This window comes from Dermochelys coriacea, chromosome 14 (genome assembly GCF_009764565.3).
Source record: "Dermochelys coriacea isolate rDerCor1 chromosome 14, rDerCor1.pri.v4, whole genome shotgun sequence".
Lineage (NCBI taxonomy): Eukaryota > Metazoa > Chordata > Testudines > Dermochelyidae > Dermochelys > Dermochelys coriacea.
Genome location: NC_050081.1, coordinates 15884599 through 15904352, shown reverse-complemented (window position 1 = coordinate 15904352; position 19754 = coordinate 15884599). Strand labels below are relative to the sequence as shown.

Genomic DNA, 19754 nt, shown 5'->3' with positions numbered 1-19754 from the left:
CGGCCAGGATGAGGTCTAGCAGTGTACGAATGGGTTCTGACAATGGCGTCCTGCAGTCTTTGGGCTTAGAGAAGCAACACCCTGACTCCAGCCAGGGGAGCAAAGGGATTGCTGAGAACATCTAGACATTTTCTCTGGCAGCCCCTTAGCTCCCCAGCAGGCCTGGGGCCAGGCTTGGCCAAACTCATTCCACCTGAAGCACCATGTCCAGGCAGCTGGGTGCTTCGAGGACATCGAGCGTGACTCCTGGCCTTCTGGGGGAAGAGGGAATGGACACTAGGGTGTGTGCTTTGCCCCGATAGGCCTGCACAGGGAGAGGGGGAAGGGGAGTCAGAGCAGCCATCTAACAGCCCTGAGCCTTGCTGCATGCGTGTTGGGGATGGGGTGGGGGTGGGATCACCCAGCGGAGAGAAGGGCACAGAGGGCTGCAAAGGACGAGCCGTCCCTACCCGTTCGCACATCCACACTGGTAACCCACGGGTCACTCTTCTACCTTCCACACACCCACCTACCTAGCTGCTCATTCCCCTGCCAGCTTCTCTCTGACCTACTGCTCTCCATGCCAGCAGCCACTCATCAAGGGTGACACTTCAAGGGGGAGACTGTCAACGGGAGTTAAGCACCCAACTCCCATGGGCTTTCAGTGGGGCTTGGGTGCCTAACTGCCCGTTATGCCTTTGCAATCCTCCCCCATCATCTTCAAAGTGCTTCGCAGTCGCGTGTCCCAGTAAGTGATTCAAGCTGCTAGGGAGCCGAGTATTGCTATCCCTGGTCTACAGATGGGGAAACTGAGGCAAAGAAGTTCATGTGAGTCAAAGGGGGAGTAGAGATTAGACCCTGGAAGCTCCTGGCTCCCAGCCCAATGCTCAGGTCATTAGGCCACCCTGCTCTCTCAACAGACAGCACTGCCAGAATCAAAGGGTGGGAAGAGTTAAGGGGTATCCCTTAACCACTGCCTTCATGGCAGCAAATGGATGCAATGACGAGCAGATTCTCCAGCACCTCAGTGCCAGGTGCTCCATGACTCAGCTGCCTAGCGTGTCTCAGAGGGACGTTTTGCATTGGGCACACATTCTCCCCCAAGGCCTGTGGAGAGACACAGAAAACGATCAGCTTGTTAGGAGCACAGAGGGCAGGATGCTGACGCCGAGTCGATGAGGTCGTTAGAGCACGGCGTGGGTTAATCAGCTCACATGGCTTTAACGAGGTCAATGAACCCTGCAAATGGAAAGGTGGTGTGGTGGAGGCGCAGCAAGGGTCAGGGGCATGGATCAGCACACACACAAAGCCGGTGGAGGAGAGGAGCAGGCAGCTCATGGGTGGATGGGCTGGTTATGGGATGCATGACTGCGGGGAGACACCCACAAAGACACTGGACAAGGCTTTGCTGTGGGCTGTACCTATATACTTGGCAATCCCAGTGGGCCCATCAGTCATGATTATAGAATCCCGAAAGCCATTGCTGGCGTAGGAACCCTTCACCTTTGCCCTGCTCCTGACACCTATGTCCTGGGGCAGCAGGGCCATCCTGCCAGCATCTTCATGTAGGGAAGGGAGAATCCTCCCTCGCTGGTCTACAGGATAGTGGAAAACAGAGAGAGAGAGAGAGAGACCACTGAAGGCACCTGAAGCCAGAGCAGCCCATGTGCTGGTGCCCCAGTACAGAGAGGGCTGCTTTAAGAAAGAGCATGAAAAGGGTTTCTCCAGCCCCATCCCCACTGCCAGACCGACTCTCAGACAATTTGAGATGGAAAGTAACCATGGAGATAGAGTATGAGGCATGGAAGCGGCCCCCCCCTTTCCCCAGAGAGCTCTGGGGGGCCCCATGGAGGCAGCCTCCCCTTTCCCAGGGAGCTTGAGGGGGCCCATGGAGGCAGCCCCCACTTTCTCAGGGTGCTCTTGGGGGGGGCGCACAGAGGCAGCCTTCTGTGTGGAGAGAGGGAGCTCTGGGAGGTAGAGGTACAGGGAGCCCCCTGGCTGGTGTGACCCAAGATCACTCTAAGAGGTGTAGGGTAGGAAGACAGGTCCCTGCTATGGTGGAGCAGAGGGGCGGGCCCCCAATCCCCCTGACACTCACCATATCCTGAGGTCATTGTGCTGTAATCTCTGGTCAGAGATGAGCTGCCCATCTGCCTTCTCTCCTGGTGTATGTGTGAGGTCAGCTGATTGTAGCTGGCATTCAAGGTCCTGTTCAGGGTGCCCCCACTGCTGGGGAAGGTGAAATCCATCCGGCCATTCAGCAGATGCTCTGGGAAAGATTGAATTCAGTCAGTCTTAGCAGTTGCAGTCTAGGCATTGAGACCAGCCCACGGCTCCACGCCTCCTGCATCGGCTTCGTCCTGTTCTCCAGGTGTTTGAGAACATCACTCTGGCTCTTCAGACAAGTGACAACCGCACAGCCGGCAGCAGGGGAAACAAACAGGAACCTGCACCCTCTGCACAATACCCGACCAACCCGCAGTGCCCAAGGTAACTCCAGAGCTCAGCTTGTCAGGGGGCTGCTAAGATCCAGCCTCACGTGTCCCAACGGTCAGATCTCTTGACCCCAGCACGTGTTTATATTTTGTCTTAATGAAAGAAGAAGAAATGACAACTTAAGGAGGCGGCTCCCACAGATTTCACATTGGAGCCCATCTCAGCCGGACCTGAAAAGCAAACCCTTCCGTTAACAGTCTTTATGAACCCCCTCTTAAGCGATCACCCAAACGGGCAGCAGAAATCAGGTGCCTCCTAGACACTGCTCTCTGAATAACCGTCCTGCAGGTTTGCACTGAAAACCTGGGGGTGGGGGGTTTACTTCAGAGCAGTTACTTAAGATAAGGCGTGGCTGTTCTTACAGGCTTCACACGGTTTTGATCTGCTCCTTCCCTAAGGGTCCGAGCCTATTGCAGAAGCAAGCTCCTAGCAGGTTCCCAATCCATGCTCGAGGTGGGCGTTACCTTGGCACTCTCCTGAGCAGACAGACCATGACAACACTTTGCAAGCAGACTACTACATGTGACCAGTGCCTCATGCCAACACCAATGTGAGTACAGAGGGGGTGTTAGGGGGCAGGGCCCAGTTCCACGCTCTTGGCTCGGAGAAGGATGAGACACGACATTCACTGCAGAAGAAGCCGGCCTTCACCTGGTTGGGGCCGGGGCGTCCCGCTCCTCCTCAGGCTGCCGCTGGCTGTGTCGCTGTCCAACGGCTCAGAGTGGGAGCCATCCTCATGGAGGAGGCCCTCGGTGTCAGAGGAGAAGCAGCTGCTGCTAGAGAGGCGGGGGATCATTTCAGCTGGGAGCCTCCAGGTGATGCGGCGAAGGTCCAAGTCCTCCCCCAGCAGCTGCACATATTTCCACCTGGAGCCTTTTGGAACAATTTAAGTACTCACATTGGGATGGCCTACAAGGGCAAAGTGGGGAACCTGCCACCATTGGGCCACCTGCAGCACACTGGGGTCAGCCTCCAGGAGCAGCTGCATCTGCCTCCTGTGACAAACCACGGATGGGCTACTGCTGTGCAGAAATCACGGGACAGAGCTGGAGAATGGAGGGAACAGGACACTGGGGGTTCAGCCAGCCCTGGGGAGACCAGAGCTCCATCCCCGTTTCCGTCAGGATTGAGAACAGGGTTGGTGATCCTACTGCACGCCTGTCCCCATCACAGGCACTGCTGGGTAGAACTGTCCTCCCGTGCTCAGGAGCAGCCTCCTCACTCCATGAAGCTCACAGGTGCACACAACGCTGGCCACCATGGGGCTGTCCTAACGCGTATGCTCTACTCTCTGCGAGAATGCATCGATTCCCAAAGCAGAGAGAAACCAAGAGAGCGCACAGGGCAGGGGACGCCTCATTTCAGCCACTGTCGAACCTGCTTCAGACTAGGTCTCCTGTAAGGTTGCCCCAGCTCCACGTTACAGGTCGCCTTCATTCTTCCCATTTGAAATAGCTATTCCAAGCTGAGATTCTGCCATGTTCACTTTAGCAGCCCTGACATAGCCGGTGGGTCACCCCCCAGAGCACGATGGGAGAGAACCGGATACCATGGGCCAGTAGGCTTCTTCTTGGTCTTAAGCTGCTATGAGCTGAAATGTGTGTCTGCTCCATCCCCCAGTAAGGTCCCTCTCATTGGCCTAACAGCTGAACTAAGAAACATCCCCAGGAGCTAGGAGGTCAGGACTGTGTGCTGTACCCTAATCTCATGGCAACGGGCAGAGACCCAACCTCTGGATGCAAAGTTCCTACCCAATTGTGCCCGGTGGAGGCTGAGCCTCCATTGCTCTCCAGAGCAGCAGCACAGAAACAAGGTGACAGCTCAGCCTCTGCATGGTCCTCCCAGAGCTGGGACTTCTCTCTGACTTCGCAGCAGAATGAGGAACAAAACGATCTGTGCTGATACTGTGGCTCATATATCACTCCCTCGTTTGGAAGGGAGGTTCTCTGCTGGTTTGCTTTCTTGAGTCCCCTTCTCCCAGGGGAAGCTCGGTGTTCAAAGCTGACAAGAGAAACCAATAAACCGCTCTTTGCAAAACACAACACACGTACCGGAGTCGTCAGAGACGCTGGGATGCTTGCTGCCGGACGGGGAGCGCATCACATCCGTGCTGTACATCAAGTAGCTGTCGTAGTCTTCACCGCCCTCGGCGTCGATGATTGGGATGTCGGGGATGATGGGAACTGCAAGGGGCGGCAGAGAGCACCGTTAAACACATCCCTCCCATGCCAGAGGGAAACCACCCACCCAGATGCCACGGGGACAGGCATGTTAGTGTGGACACAGATGAGTTAAAACAGGGAGCGGGAGGGAAGAGAGCATTGTCAAGTCCCACTCCCCACACACACAGGCCAGTAGAAGCACTCACTGGACATTGGGCGCCTGGGCTGTGTGGCGAGGTTGATTGTAGCTTCTCGCTCAGGCCCCCAGCCGGCTCCATTCTTGGCCTTCACCGTGTAGCGGTACGGCTGCGACTCCCGCAGATTTTCAATCAGAACCATGCGCTTCTTCGGCTCCTCAACCAGAACTTTCTTCATGGGCCCAAAGGGAACTGCAAGGAAGCACACACCCATCCAGCAAGGTCATCTCTCTCTCTCTCTCTCTCTCACACACACGCGCACACTATTCTCTTCAATACAACGGCAGGAGAGGGGAGAGAAGAAATGGACTAGCCGGCTTTGCTCCACCATTTGAAAGGGAAAACAGCAAAAGACACAAAGCCCAGTGACAGCCCCCAACCCCGGCCTCTGCACACACGCACCCACTCTTTTATTTGTGGTGCTGCAGTGTCTGTACTACGCATGCAGGTCAGTCACTTGGCCAGCTGCCTAGCTGTGTGCAGTCACAGCTCTTTTCCCCTCCATCTTCCAAGTTGTCATGCTGACCAGCCTTGCCTCCAGCACCCCCTCGTCTCCCACTGACGCTGTTCCCAACACATCCAGAGGGGGCACTACAGACTGACGGGAGAGTCTCACTTGGCCTGGGGAGCGAAGGACCCATCAGATCCTGAGTTCGATCCAGCTCACACAGGAGCACATTGAGCTATCGCTGAGTCATCAGCCCCCCCCCATGGCCTCTAACACTGTCAGCAGGGCTGGGGTGCAGGCATCGAGCAGAGCTAGAGCCCCTTCATGCCAACCCTTAGGAGGAGTCTTGCTGTTTCCTAAGAGCAATACAAACAGCGCAGGTTTCACCTGCCATTGCATTGTAAAAAAAGACTAGAGATGGCCCAGAAGCAAACCATCTGATCCAAACTCCCCCAGACAGGGTTGAGATCCAGGCTTGAACTTCATAGCTGGCCTTTATCAATGGGTCAAACCAACAGAGCCCTTCACAATTGTGGCTGTTCATCTGAACCTTGTGGCTTGGGCCCATGTCTAGGAATGGCAGTGGGAGACCTCGCAACCCTGCTTCACAGGGCTCACTTCTGCTTTCATCACTGAGCTTTGCTCCCAGAGGCATCTGCAGTGCACCACTGCACCAGTACCTCCGTCCTCCTCTCGACAGTCCCAGACTGCACCGCTCCAGATCCTGTCTGGCGAGCTCCATGGAGCCCCCCAAGGCCAAAGGTCTCAATGAGACTTGGGCTGCAGGTGCCAGGACAGAGGCGGGTGATGTTACCGGTCATGCAGTCAGACATCCTGAGTGTCTGTTTCTCGGGGTGTAACTTCATTCTGGGAAGCTCCCAAAGCGAACAGGGAAATGGGCCTCCAGCAGGGGGTTTCCCAGGGCATCATCCCTAAACTGTTCAAGGTGAGAAGCGTCCCCAATGCCCACTGAAGTCAGAGGAGGTCAACAGGAGCTCAGGACCTCACAGGACCATGTCCTTAATACTGAACTTCTGTCCTGGGCTCTGGCATACCACCACCACACACCTCCCCAACAGCCTGTGCTCTCTCACTCATCGTAACATGGGCTGCTCCCAACCCCAGTTCATGGCGCCAGGGTGGGAGCAGCGAATGACTGGGGACAGCTGCTGGCTGTTTCTGCCAAGGTCTTCGTGTCTCAGACTGACGGAGACGCCTCTACAGGACCATTCGGCAAGGGGGAGCCCTCTCTTACCGTTGTCCTCATTGACAAGTCCGTAGCTGACTTCATAGGCCGTGATCTCCCCGTTGGTCTCAGCAGGCTCAGCCCAGCTCAGCTGCGTCACAGTGGAAGAGACGACGTTGAAAGCCAGACGCCCAGGTTCGCTGGGAACTAACAGGAATGAGAACAAAGAGGCGGGGTTGGAAACAAGCAGGCGGGGAGGGCTGGATATCTCTGGGTGTGAGGGATGGGACAACTGGCTCGATCTGGGGAGATCTCCCAACCGACAGTGGCACCACTTATTTTACACCAGTTGCTCTGGAAGGTGCTGGAAAACACATCACAGAGCCTAGGGTGTCTAGACCCTTCCATATGCCTATCGCTGCCCATGTCCATGATGGACTGTCTTCTCCTCTCCTCCCGCAATTTGGTTCCTCCTGATGGGCCCTCTGGAGGAAGGTATCTGGGTGGAAGGAAAAGTCTTGCCAGCCACAAACCAAAGATAGGAGGACACAAGACATGCCATTGGGTCTCACGCAATGTGGCCACCTTCCCACTGCTTCATCTCACATCCTCAGACATTCCCCTTGGGTGCCTATTCCACTGCCACTCATGAAGGTGTGGTACACAGCATTCAGAAGCACATTAACAAAGAGGATTTATACGAAGTGGGCACTAGTGGTGGTAGATGTGTTCCCAACTAGGAACTGGGCGAAATTTTTTGATCAAAACCTTTTTTTGGCAAAAAACGCCATGAAACATTTCATGAATTCATGTTAATTTCGCGTAATTGTTTTGGTAAAAAAATTCCTAAGCCTTTCATCTCAATACTTGAAATATGAAACGTTTCCATTTTTCATTTCAAAATGACTTCTTGTTTCAAAATTTCCTGTCATTTTTATTTAAAAAACAAACCAACAATCAAAACCATTTAAAAATGCTTGAAATCCAAATGAGATGTTACATTTGAGGTCAAAGAACATATTTTGGTTAACTCCCAATTTTATTTTATTCTGTTCTTTTGATTTTTCAGAATTGCTAGTGAACCAAAAAATCCTTTATTCCTCTAGCTCCCTTCAGAGCTTCACAAGACATCCAGCTCTCATAGGGCAATAGATCAATATGCGATCAATATGTCAGGTTTCCATTTGTTTGGGGCCTTCTGCTTTTTTGTTGTTTTCATGGCAAGATTTAATAAAACAGCCATCCCCGACTACTGACTGGTGCAATACAAGATGAAGTAAGATGTTCAGATTGGTACCCGGAGAAGCAAATACTCTTCCATTTATGAGGATCTGAGCAGTTCTTGGACCTATAGCCCTTTGCAACACACTCACACAACATGTTTCATCTTCATTAACCAGTTCATCCCCACAACAACCCTGCGGCAGAGGCAGGGGAATATCCCCATTACCCCAAGTGATGAGAATGGAATAAAACACCTGGACACATGGGACTTGAGTTTAATCACTTGGTATGGAGGTTGCTCGGCACTTAAAACAAATGAGGCCTATAAGGGTACATCTACACTGCACCAGGGAGCGAGTCTCCTAGACCAGGTCCATAGACTCAGGCTAGCGCAGGGCTGGGCAAACTTTTTGACCTGAGGGCCACATCTGGGAATAGAAATTGTATGACGGGCCATGAATGCTCACAAAATTGGGGCTGGGGGTGCGGAAGGCAGTGAGTGCTCTGGTTGAGGGCATGGGCTCTGGGGATGAGGAGTTTGGGGTATAGGAGGGTGCTCTGGGCTGGGACCGAGGGGTTCGGAGGGCGGGAGGGGGATCAGGTCTGGGGCAGGGGTGCAGGTTCCTGGCTGTGGGTACAGGATCTGGGGCAGGGCTGGGATTGAGGGGTTTGCAGAGTGGGACAGGGAGCAGGGCTGGGGCAGAGGACAGGCTCTCGGGGTGCAGGCTCCGAGTGGCGCTTACCTCAAGTGGCTCCTGGAAGCAGTGCCCTGTCCCTTCTCTGGCCCGTACGTGAAGGCATGGCCAGGTGGCTCTGCGCGCTGCCCCATCTGCAGGCACCGCCCCTGCAGCTCCCATTGGAGCGCCAGAGGGGGCCATTGGAGCACATAGGAGTCGCATAGTACAGCCCACGACCCAGTGTCCTGGCTGGATTGCTGGAGCGGGGCAAAGCCAGACCCTGCTCCCCAGTGGGAGCTCGTGGGCCGGCTTAAAAAGGCCCTTGGGCCATAGTTTGCCCACCCCTGGGCTAGCGTGCTAAAAAGAGTGATATAGATGTTGTAGCTTGGGCTCTCAAGCATGTGTGTGCGCATGTGAGAGAGCGCCTGGCAATAGCTACCTGGCTGTTTTTACATTAGCACAAGTCTGTGGCCCTGGGCTGGGAGGCTCACTCCCAGATGCAGTGTAGACATACCCTGAGATGTCCAAGCTGGGGACACAGAGTGAGAGAGGTTCAGTGACTGGGCCAAAGCCACAGATGGCACCTATTACAGAGCTGGTAGCAGACACTCAAATGCTCCTGCCTCCCAGGCCTGGGTGCAGACCACCAGATTGTGCCTTTTAAAAAACCAGGTTGTCCTGAAGACATTTCCAGTGAGGCATCAGCCTTCAATACACGGGACAGGGTTTGGTGTCCTCTGGCCACATCAGGTGGCCACTAGGATCTAATCCCCACAAACACCATGCGAGTCTGTGGGAACAAGCCAGGGGGAGCAGCTCACCATCCTCCAGGGTGCGGCAGTGGGTGATATCCGTGTAGGGCCCTTCGCCCATGCTGTTGTAGGCACAGACCTGCATCTCATAGTCGCAGTAGGGGTATAGGTTATTCAGCTCTGCTGATGGCACTGTGGAATTGATCAGCCTGGCCTCCGACTCAGGGTCCCCTTGGATCCAGTACTTCACCTACCATCGAAGGGAAAACCATAAGTATTTCTCCCCTCCCCTATTCTCCTTCAGTTCCTCTTCCCAGCCACCAAGAGCGATTATAAACCAGGGGCAAACTTCATGAAACCCACTGCCTCTGGCAGCCTGGGGTAGTGAGTGTTATGTACAGCAGGACGCAATGGTCAGAGAAGTGGTCAGAGAAGACCCATGCACCAAGGAAGCCCTATTTTGAGAGAATAAGTGGTGTACAGTCTGCAGAGGAGGGGGGAGTTTCACCTTACATTCAACACTGACCATCTAGTCCTGTCCACTCCCAGTGCCGACTGTTCCCTCAGGTACATTTTCTGGAGCTTTGCCTAGGCTAGTTCTTTCTGTGCTAAATGATGGAGTTTGCCCCACTTTCCCTGGCAGGAAGCTCTGCCCGCTAATCCCTCATGCCCTAGCAACACCCCTTTGGGAGTGCAGTGAGAACCTTTCCCTGCTGGAGAAATGTAACTTCACATCTAAGGGAAATATGTCTGAGCCCCCAGTGGGCTCCGCTGCTCAGACATGATTAGCCGCTACTGCTCCGGAGAGAGAGGCGGCAAGACAGGTCCTGCAGGTTGAGGTCCCTGTGCCTTGGCAAAGCTATGCTGGAGCTAAGGTCTGTGGGATATGCATCAGAGAAGGAATGAGGGGAATAAGAGTTGGGATATGCATCAGAGAAGGAATGAGGGGCAGTGGCTGAACTGGAGGGGGGTGGAGAGGGTTGGAGTAGTGAGGCACACTGGAGCTAAGGGTCGAGGTTCCTTGACAAAGATGAGCAAGGAAGATTGGCACTACGCCTGGCTCTCCCCCGAGCTACACGTTCTTTCCCTTCCACAAACTCCAAGGCCACCCCAGCCCCAACCACCCCCACACCAGACAGACAGGCAGGCTCCATATGAGAGATAAGCCCCTTGCTGATTTTCCCTTACTGGACTTGAATAAGATTTGATCTGGTCGGAGGGAATCCACCCAGGACATCCTGCTTCCATCCATCAAGCTCTATACGAGCTCATGCACCCATGATGCCCTCCCACCCTCCAGCACCTTCTCTCCCCTCCCCGTGGCAGGATGAACGATCATTGGACTGGAGTGGCCATGACACCCCAGGATGATGGGCTATCCATGCCCACCCCAGGAACCAGTTTAGCCCTTACCTTGTATCCTGTGGGTTTGCCAGGCGGTGGTAACCAGTTGAAACGGATTTTCCTGGAGCTTAGAGTTTGAGCATTTGGATTGAGCGGTACACCCAGCTTGCCTCTGGGAGGCTGAGAGAACTGGCCCAGGCCAATTGGGATCTGTATGCCATCTACAACCTCTGCAGTGGGGAGAGTGAAATGCCATGAGTGCATCAGTGACCATCCCTTAGCAGAACGGAGTGAGAATGGGACAACTCACATCACCAGCTCTCTCAGTGCTTTATGGCCATTACTACATTAGGTCTCAAGCCATCCCTGAGGAGCGGATCAGTATCCTCTTCGCTTTGCAGAGAAGGGAAACTGAGGCACACAGAGGCAATGTGACACGGTCACACAGCAAGTTGGAGCAAGTCAGGCGTCCTGTCCCCGAAACTAGCCGCTGAGCCACACGGCCTGTTCTGTGATGCACGCGGGGCTTGTGCCCCAGAAATGAATCCATGAATACACCAGCTGCTTGGCTTGGCTTTCTGGAAGCATTTGGCTTTTCTATTGTGCATTTTATGCTGCTTCAATAACGGTTTCTCCTTTGGATCACAGTTCCACAAAACCGCTATGACAGTGTCAAGTTCATACCTAATAATGACATTATCACAATCTACCCAACAAGCGAGGAGAATACACAGCTCTCTGATAGGGCCTCCCGTTCAACTCATATAGCCTGGCTCATGCGGGAAGGGCCACTTCATGTGTGGTTGCACAGGTATCTAAACCCCACGGAGCCCCAGGGGACTAAAACATTAACACCGCAGACAGTACTATGTGGTTTATTGACTCCTCCAAAACCACTGCTACCTGCACCCAGATCCACAGGGAAAGGAAACAGAGAAACCAATTCCACTTCGGTTTGCAATTCACATGATCCATCTCCTCCCAGTCTCTGGGACCTGCAGGTCTACTACCAGGAGGAACCAAAACTATATCATTAAATTCACCAGCACAACATGCAAAATCTGCAGACATATCTCCACGGCTACAATGATCAACACCCCCACAACGCATCTTTCAAGCTCCCGGGTTCCTACACGAGCCGATCACAACTGGATGGTGCACCTCGTCTAGTGCACTAAATGCCCAGCAACAACTATGTGGGTGCAACCAGACAATCACTAGGCTCTCGAATGAACTGACACAGGAAAATATAAAAGGGACGGGGTGGGGGATAATAGGTGCCTATATAAGACAAAGCCCCAAATATCAGGACTGTCCTTAGAAAATCGGGACATCTGGTCACCCTAGTGCGAAAGCTAGTCTCTCTCACCAGCAGAAGTTGGTCTGGTAAAAAATGTCACCTCATCCACCTTGTCTCATTAACCACCCCAGGCAGCTGTCTGACTGGGATTAGGACCCAGACCTGCAGCATGCTGAGACAAGGGCATCGCCCCTGGAAGGAAAGGAGCATCTCTGGTAGCACAGGCCACACATCTGTACACATCACTGATGTGACACACTGTAGTGATTACATGCCTCGTATACTTTCCCTGGCCTAGAGTCATTCAATCTGCCAGCAGCACGTGGCACAAGAACCTGGCAAAGCAGGAAAAGCACGGGCGGCACACCCACCTGGGTCGGTGATGGTCACCGTGGTCTGCGGGTATTTGCCGACCTTGGCGCCATACTTGGGGTTGAGCAGATCTACAGCAAACTGTTTGAGCTGGCGGTTCTGCAGAAGGGAATCTATCTCGGTCAGCTCCAGCAGCGCCACCTGCACCTCCTTCTGCATCTCCCCAGGCTGGAAGACCAAGTCGCCCTCTGCGAACATGTAGTCCTGGGAGAGGAGAAGAAAGAACATGCTAAATAGTTTATTACTCCCCAGCCACAGCATTCTCGGGACATGGCTCATTACTGAGTCCTTCCCCACACTGCATCCACGGGACATGGCTCATCAGCATGCCCACCCCATCTCCATCCACATCCACCCAGTTCATCATTGTGGTCCCTCCCAACCCTCCACATAGCCATGGAATATTGCTCAGTACTGTAGCAGATTCCAAAAGGAACCCAGCTGTATTCTCATGTAATATAAACACAAACACACACACTCCCTTCTCTAGTGCTATCACTCCTGCAGGATAGTCTATACAGCAGGACCACTCCAGGCTGACCCCGCAGCAGGCAGCTTTGCAGGACATGACCAGCACATGATTCCTGCTGGGAAACTTCCTGATTTATCCCAGCTTTTCCAAACAGTCCATTATCACAAGCATGTCAGAAGGCTGGTCAAGATGACAGAAAGAGTGACATTTTTACTAGCCACAAACCCAGGCCTCCAACAGACAAACCTGGTGGGACAGAGCTGGGAAGAGAACGCGTGAGCTCCTGTCTCCCATTCTGCGCTCAGACCTCCAGGTCACATCTCTCCCACCGCCCCCTGGAGTATAGTCGGCATTCATTCATTTTGCTGGGATCTGTCTCTGCTGTGGCAGTCCCTGTAATTACTGGTCCCAGCTTGCTGGGTTTCATGCCACCATGCTCAGATCCACCAGTATCAAGAAGCACAGTCCTCACCTTGCCATCCTTGGCGGTGAGATTGCGAGTTCTGTAGGTGATCTGGGACCTTCCGTTTTCCACGATCTCCCGACGCACAGGGATTCTGGCCACCTGGTCGAAGCGGCTGTAAGAGTAGGCTGGCTGCAGAAAGGTGATGATGCTGCTGGCTGAAAGGAGTCAGATAGGTGGACCGTGTGAAACAAGCAAATACCTGATGGAGGCTTCTTAGAAACACACACAAACTGAATAGAGCTGGGTTCTTTAAAGCCACCATACTGTCGAAGACATTAGTAAGAAACTGTCGCAAAAGACCTGAGGATCCGGTAGTCTCAACAGCGCAATTTCTAAGAAGAAACACCAGGAGGAAAGATGGAGTTGGGGGCATTGCTCAGAGATTACGTAAAAGTTAAGAAAAAAGGGCGTGAAAGAGGAAGGTCAGGGAGAAGGAACCCCAAAAAAGGAACAGAGGAAATCTGGAATTATGCCTTCATACCCAGCTAAAAAGTCTCTCCTAGCCTCATAATCGACAGCTTCTGCTGAAAGCACGAGCCATCTAAGTGGGGATGGGGGCTGCCAGCCAGGACAGCACAGGAAGGAAGGGACCAGCTGTGGGAAATTCTCCTTCCCTCCTTGTCTTCAAATCAAGATGATCTAGTTCAGACACAAATCCCTGGGCTGGAGACAGGAATCCCTGGGTGAGGGTTTCCAGCCTGTGTGGTACAGGAGCTCAGACTAGATCAGAATGGTCCTTTCTGGCCTTAGGAGCTATTCATCTAGGTTTGAAAATTTCTTATCACACCCCCTCCGCCCCCTTCACCTTGCTCTTTGATTACGGTGATATTGACGAGCCTGCGTCCAATCGCCGCTGTCCCCATGGGGACCTCAATTGCCGCCACCTGCAACTGCTTCTCATCGTCATCTTCCTCCCTGATGAAGAGTGGGACCCGGACGTCCACCAGCTCCACACCTTCCTGGAACTCCACCATCCCATGGGCATCTGCGCAGGTGGAGAGGGTGAAAGGGCATAGCTGGGAAACCTCCTCACAAACCTCTATTTTGCCTTGGTCAATAAGCTCAACCCCTCTCCTACCTTGTTCAGAGGTCACGGTATAGTAACCCGGCGTCACCTTCAGCTCATTGAAAGCCTCCTGAGAGACATGTTTCTCCGTCACTTTCACAATCTCCATCTTGGCCGAAAGGGGAGCAGTGAGCACTGTGTCCACAATGGTGTGGTCCTGCCTGCAGCCCAGTCGGGGGAAGGAGAGAAAGGAGTTCACGTCCTGCCCCTGTTCTGTCATCAGACGCCCCGGCCAACCAGCCATTCACATCGCTAGTCAGCCATCAAAGCTTTCAATCAGCCAATACAAACATGCCACGCACAGATATCCGCACAGGTGAGGAGTGCAGAGACGTGAACATTCCACCTACCTTTTCCCAGCATTGGGCTGCAACCTAGGGAAAAAACAGACCAGCAAGTGAATAACCCCACCAAATCTCACTTGGGGAGACATGAAGGTCTCCAAGTATCCAGAGTCTGTCTAAAGCAGGCTAGCACTAAGAGTGGCTACACTGGCTCCAGCAGCAGAGCACCCTCATGGGACCACTGAAGGCAGGAGTTCCCACCTCTGACTTTTCCCTGTAGCTACAGTTTCTGTCCTTGCTCTTGTGCAATGTGTGGCACACGATCGAGAGTTCCGAAGAGCCCCACAAACTGTGGAATGCAGCTTCAGTCTCTGGCTAGCAAGTTCCACGCAGGGCATCTCTCTGCTTTGTCATCCAGAGCTGCTGACCCCCAGCACTGTTCCCTATATATCCTGCTGCTCCCTATGATCCAGCTTTTCCAGACACCATAGTGCCTAGGGATGTGGTTTACAAAGTTAACCTTGGGGAACAATTCTCCCAGCTGAGAGGATACCACGTTTACTGGGCCAAAACCGGGTCCTCACTGCAGTCTATGGGAATTTTGTCATTTACTTCAGTGAGACATGATTAGACCCATAGCATTTCAGCCCCATGTACGGAGCCAGAAGTAGTCCAGAGAGCCCATGGTGGTGTCTTTGGGGGTTCACTGGGAGGCCCATGGCAACCATGTGAATCCCTGGCATTCATATCACAGTACTAGGGGTACCACTGCACCCGGGCTGCTGGGAAGGATTACTCCTCGGAAACTGCCCATGCAAGGTTTAGGTGCCCCTCTAGGTCAGAGTGCCCACCCTGGGGTCAGAACTGGGAGAGTTTGCAGCCCTGGGTGCCCCATGCCCTCCCTTCTTCCCAGCACCCCTACATCCGCTCTGTCCCTGGGTCACTCACCTGAACTTGGTCTGCTGGAGTTTGTGGGCACCAGAAACGTGCTTGTAAACATCGCTCAGCTGTAAGGAGCAAGAGAGTCTGTCACCGCCCCACGGGGACTCAATACAGCAGGCACCATGCTGCCAGCAAACCGAGCTGGCTCCGCTCAGCCCTCTCCCTCGCTACAACCCCACCTTCCTGCCCACCTTTCTGTGCCACCCCAGCCAGAGAAGCCAGGGCCTCCCCGTCGTCCGTACCATCCTCGGCAGGGAGGCAAATCCCCGGCAGAGAGAACCTCCTCAGTAAGACAAGCCCTTCAGAATCTATGTCTGTTTACATCCGCTCCCCTGCCCTGTTGGCTGCAACCAATCGGCTTCCTGCTTTCCTGGCCCTAGTCACAGAGCCGCAGCTCCCACTGGCTGTACCTGGCTCCCTCCGCCCCAAAAGGCAAAGCCCAGAGAGAATGGTTTGGCCCCTTACGTTCTCCTCCACCTCCTTGCGCAGCTGCTCGCATTCCCAGGTGTCCGGTTTCATGAGGTTCTGGGTGAAAAGTCGGGCCAGTCTCAATGAGATGCCATAAGGAACTGGAGAGAGGAATCCCCGGTCAGACCCCCTCACTGTCAGTCAGAGAAACTAGTGAACAGCTGGGAGCCAGGCAATGCGGGGCTCTGGAGGCCCATACCCCATCCAGCAGCACCTAGTTTCCAGGGCTCGGATGGCTCACACGGTGCTCAGACCATCAGTTGCCACAACCAGTAAGCACTGGGCAAGACACAGCCAGAGCCCAAGGAAACAGCCACTCTGTATTGAGGAGTAGAGTGACCATTTCCCTCACCCCTCCCAAAGCAGCAGCAGGGAGAGTGGAAAACTGAATCCAGGCAGCAGCCTGCTGAATTAAAGCAGCAGGTAGAGATGAGGCATCTGCTGGGAATAGACATTCTAGGCTGGAACATCTAGGGATGCTCATGGAGGCGGGCCCGGGGGACCCTCGCAGTCACTGCAACAGAGACGGGATATACTTTGAGGGGCAGGTGTCTATCCCTTGGGGGCGGGAGAAGAGAAAGGGAAGGGGAGTCTCCTCGCAGTGGGGGTGCTGTCCTGGGAAAGGAGCTAACTAGGACCTGGGGATAGTGAAGGGCCAGGAGGAGACCCCAAGGCAGCCAAACCCTCTTCCCCTCTGGCATCAGTAGGAGGCCACGCACAACCCCTCTCCCCCGTGGTGTTAGCACTCACTCAGCTCCTTGGGGTTTGTGGCGGCGTGGGAGGAGAAGCCCGGCTTGTGGACGTTGTTGTCGATCTTCCAGCGGACGGTGTCCCTGCCCTTCAGGGAGCCGCTGCGTACCATGGGGGTGTCCAGGTGGTCCGAAGCCATGAGGCTCTGCCGCAGCATGTAGTGATCCTCTTTGAACCCGACAGTGAAGCCTGCAGGGCAAGGGGGGAGCAGGTTAAAGCCCAGAGGGCTCCAAGGCTCAGGCTCTACCCTGCACTCACGCGGTGCTGGTGGGAGGAGCTGGACTGACAGACCCACTCTGTTCATCCACAAAGTAGGCTCCCCCATCGCACTGCCCTGCTGGGGAGCTCTGACATCATGGCCCAACTCATCCATGGCGCCTCTGCCAAGACGCCAGCAAGGGGCCCACTAAACCATCCTCTCTCTACAGCAGCTGCCACCTCTTCCTGGCCCCTGTGGAACTTACCCCTCCCGAGATCACTGTCCCCAGGAGGACCTTCCAGGAGACCCTCGATCCATCTGCTGCCTGAGGTTCAGTGCTTTGCTCTTAGGGATCGTTATTGCACGTGACAAGCCCAGGATGCCAGCGGCTTCTGCCCAGAGCTGGCATGGCTCATGCGGGACCAGAGTGCATCATGCCAGCAGAACATCCTGCTTGTCCACTGAACAAACAATGCCCGTTCAGCAACTGCGCTCCAGGGGCACTTTAGCAGCAGCCCCGGCTCTGTCCCGTAGAGAGCACACACAGCCCCTCCAGTCTCCCACCAAGGACATTGGTTAATGGTCTCCACTAAGAACCTTTGCCCTGCTGAGCCTTCAGGCTCTTGAAGGGTTAACCCCACTTGGGAGTCTTGCTCCTGCCCAGCCGCTTCCCTTCCTACCCCTCTCTGAAAGTGGCCACCTCCCCCCAGAACAAGGTACCTCGTGCATAGCAGGGCAGCAGGGCCAGGCAAGCCTAGGAGACAAAAAAACAGAAATGGAGAATCCCCCTATGATCAGGAGCTCCTCAGAGCACAGTGCTGAAAGAATGCTCCCTCCCACGCTACTGGAGAGGGTTATATCAGCAACAGGAAGCCATGGGGGGGGGAGGGCATGAATGCAAATCATGCAGTCTCCAAGAGCTGGCAACCCCATGTCATCGTTCCCCTGGGAACGCTGAGGCCAGGTCCCTTTGCCTCCCACACCCATCTCCCATAGCACCCATGCCATCCTGGCCTGTGCACACGACAGCACCAAGGGGGATGGCTGCAAACCCCTCAGCCATGCACGGCAGGCTTCCATTCTAGCCTTGCCTTCGGGGGAAAATCTCTGCCCGCACTGCTCACGAAAACCCTGCTAAGCAGCAACTGTGCTGGAGCATGGATACCATGTGGAAGAGACATTTTGTCTCCTCCCCCCACTTCCGGGGGAGCTTTGGTCCTAGAGAGAATGTATGTTCCCCTATGGCAAATGCTGCATTTGACTGTTTGGCGGGTGGGTGGGCAGGGGGTGCTAGATACACCAGAGCCACCAGGGCCTCTGCTTTGTTAACTCCCCCATTAGCGTAGCAGCATCCACAGCCAGGCAGTTATCGCTCTGGAGACCCCCGCAAAATGACTCACATTGGGTAGCAGGCTCACAAAACTAGGGGCTTCATTTAAAAAGAGATCAGCAAGCAAGCCATGGGATTTACAAATACAGTCAGAACCCAGTGGCCTTTCCTCACCTTGGCCCACACTACACTACAGAAGTAGCCATCTTTAAACACCCCGGTGGCCTAGCTCACTGTGTTCTAACACGGCTTCTTTTCGGTGGCGCGGGCAGAACACCGCAAGAGCTAACCACGTTCAGAAAGCCTAGACAACTGCTGTCCCTCGTGGGCAAGAGTGTTTACCCTAAGGAGGACACAGCCACAGATGTGCTGGGACTGCTTGGCACATGCCAGCTCCCATCTATCTCCTACTGAAGCCACTGGCAAAACTCCCCTCTTTCCCAATGGGAACTGGCCCTCTTTCCCAATGGGAACTGGCCCTCTTTCCCAATGGGAACTGGCCCTCTTTCCCCCCAACTACATTACACTCAGACCCTTTGGCTTCCCAGCTGGATCAGCAAAGGCGCGGCAGAGCCTTTTGTAAAGTGTCTTCCGAGGGATGGGTCTGAAAGGCTGCTTTCCAATAGCTAGGATTTCAGCCTTGGATAATTCCCCTGCGTCTGCCACACCTGCCCCGGGGGTCTGAGTGCAGCCCCGCATGGCGGGACCCAAATCTCACCTTGCAACAAGCACAGTACTTCCAGCAGAGCAGCAGCAGCAAGCCCAGGAGTAACATCAGGAAAATGAGCAGGGGGATGAGCCACAGGAAGCTTCCTGGTGGGCACTCTGCAACCAGCAGCAATGAACTAGCGGTTAACTGGGGGCAGCAGGACCCAGCATGTCTGGGGTGGGAAGAGAGGGAGAGGGAAGGAGAGTGGAGCCAGAGAAAGGGATGAGGGGATGGGAGAGGGGCAGGCCAGAATTCTCCTTGGGAGGGTGCAGCCAAACCTAGGTCTGGTAAGGTCCCTGCGACTGCCCCAGGTACTCACTAACAGAGACCCATAAGCGCCAGGCAAGGAGAGGCGGCTGCCAGCTCTTCATTCACTTCCCCAGCATGTAGCCAGTTCAAAGCCAGCCTAGGGCGGGAGTGACTATGCTCCCTATGGAAAAATTATGGAAAAATGCTCCTAGCTGATGGCTGTTGGGTTGCCTGTGTGGGATGAACTGGGGGGAATCTCAGTCCAGTTCCCAGGGGACAATGGTAACCAGCTCCCAGTAACCATCCCCATGGGCACTACCAGGCCCCTCTGCTGGCAGCCTGGGCTGAGTGACCACGGCCTGGCCAGATCATTTAGCATTATTTGTACAACCTCACCAATGTGCTCGGGGTGCTACGGACAGGCACAAAGACAAGTCATGGGCCAGAAGTGGCTGGGGGCTCAGCCAGGGGGTCCCTCGATATTTCAGCTTATTGCTGTGGGGTGCGCTCCCCTTTGCAGGGCAGGCAAGCCAGGGTTTGCAGGTGTCCTTGGAGATGTGAGCTGCAGACTGAGCCATGCTCTTGGCCCTGCAGGGGCCCCATAGGGCAGCGAGAGGGAAGCTTGCACCTTCCCCTGCCCATGGATGGGGCAGGCTTTAGCCCCCTGAGAGGCTCCTTTCAC

General features: G+C 54.5%; 1 protein-coding gene across 8 annotated transcripts in view; it reads right to left on the bottom strand.

Moving 5' to 3' along the window:
- ITGB4 (integrin subunit beta 4) overlaps nucleotides 1–19754 on the bottom strand; it is a 57261-nt gene that overhangs the window by 7280 nt on the left and 30227 nt on the right. For 3 of the 8 annotated variants that reach the window (XM_043497356.1, XM_043497358.1, XM_043497357.1), the window contains exons 18-35: nucleotides 18833–18939; nucleotides 17505–17538; nucleotides 16586–16774; nucleotides 15833–15936; nucleotides 15374–15432; nucleotides 14492–14515; nucleotides 14154–14302; nucleotides 13881–14060; nucleotides 13082–13230; nucleotides 12137–12341; nucleotides 10535–10695; nucleotides 9191–9371; nucleotides 6538–6675; nucleotides 4844–5026; nucleotides 4527–4658; nucleotides 3127–3348; nucleotides 2078–2248; nucleotides 1401–1574 (exon numbers count right to left, since the gene is read on the bottom strand). In XM_043497356.1, coding sequence (XP_043353291.1) covers nucleotides 1401–1574; nucleotides 2078–2248; nucleotides 3127–3348; nucleotides 4527–4658; nucleotides 4844–5026; nucleotides 6538–6675; nucleotides 9191–9371; nucleotides 10535–10695; nucleotides 12137–12341; nucleotides 13082–13230; nucleotides 13881–14060; nucleotides 14154–14302; nucleotides 14492–14515; nucleotides 15374–15432; nucleotides 15833–15936; nucleotides 16586–16774; nucleotides 17505–17538; nucleotides 18833–18939 — 2562 coding nt within the window. The remainder of the gene's footprint in view (nucleotides 1–1400; nucleotides 1575–2077; nucleotides 2249–3126; nucleotides 3349–4526; nucleotides 4659–4843; nucleotides 5027–6537; nucleotides 6676–9190; nucleotides 9372–10534; nucleotides 10696–12136; nucleotides 12342–13081; nucleotides 13231–13880; nucleotides 14061–14153; nucleotides 14303–14491; nucleotides 14516–15373; nucleotides 15433–15832; nucleotides 15937–16585; nucleotides 16775–17504; nucleotides 17539–18832; nucleotides 18940–19754) is intronic. The other 5 variants (XM_043497359.1, XM_043497360.1, XM_038371225.2 and 2 more) reach the window with 3 other exon arrangements.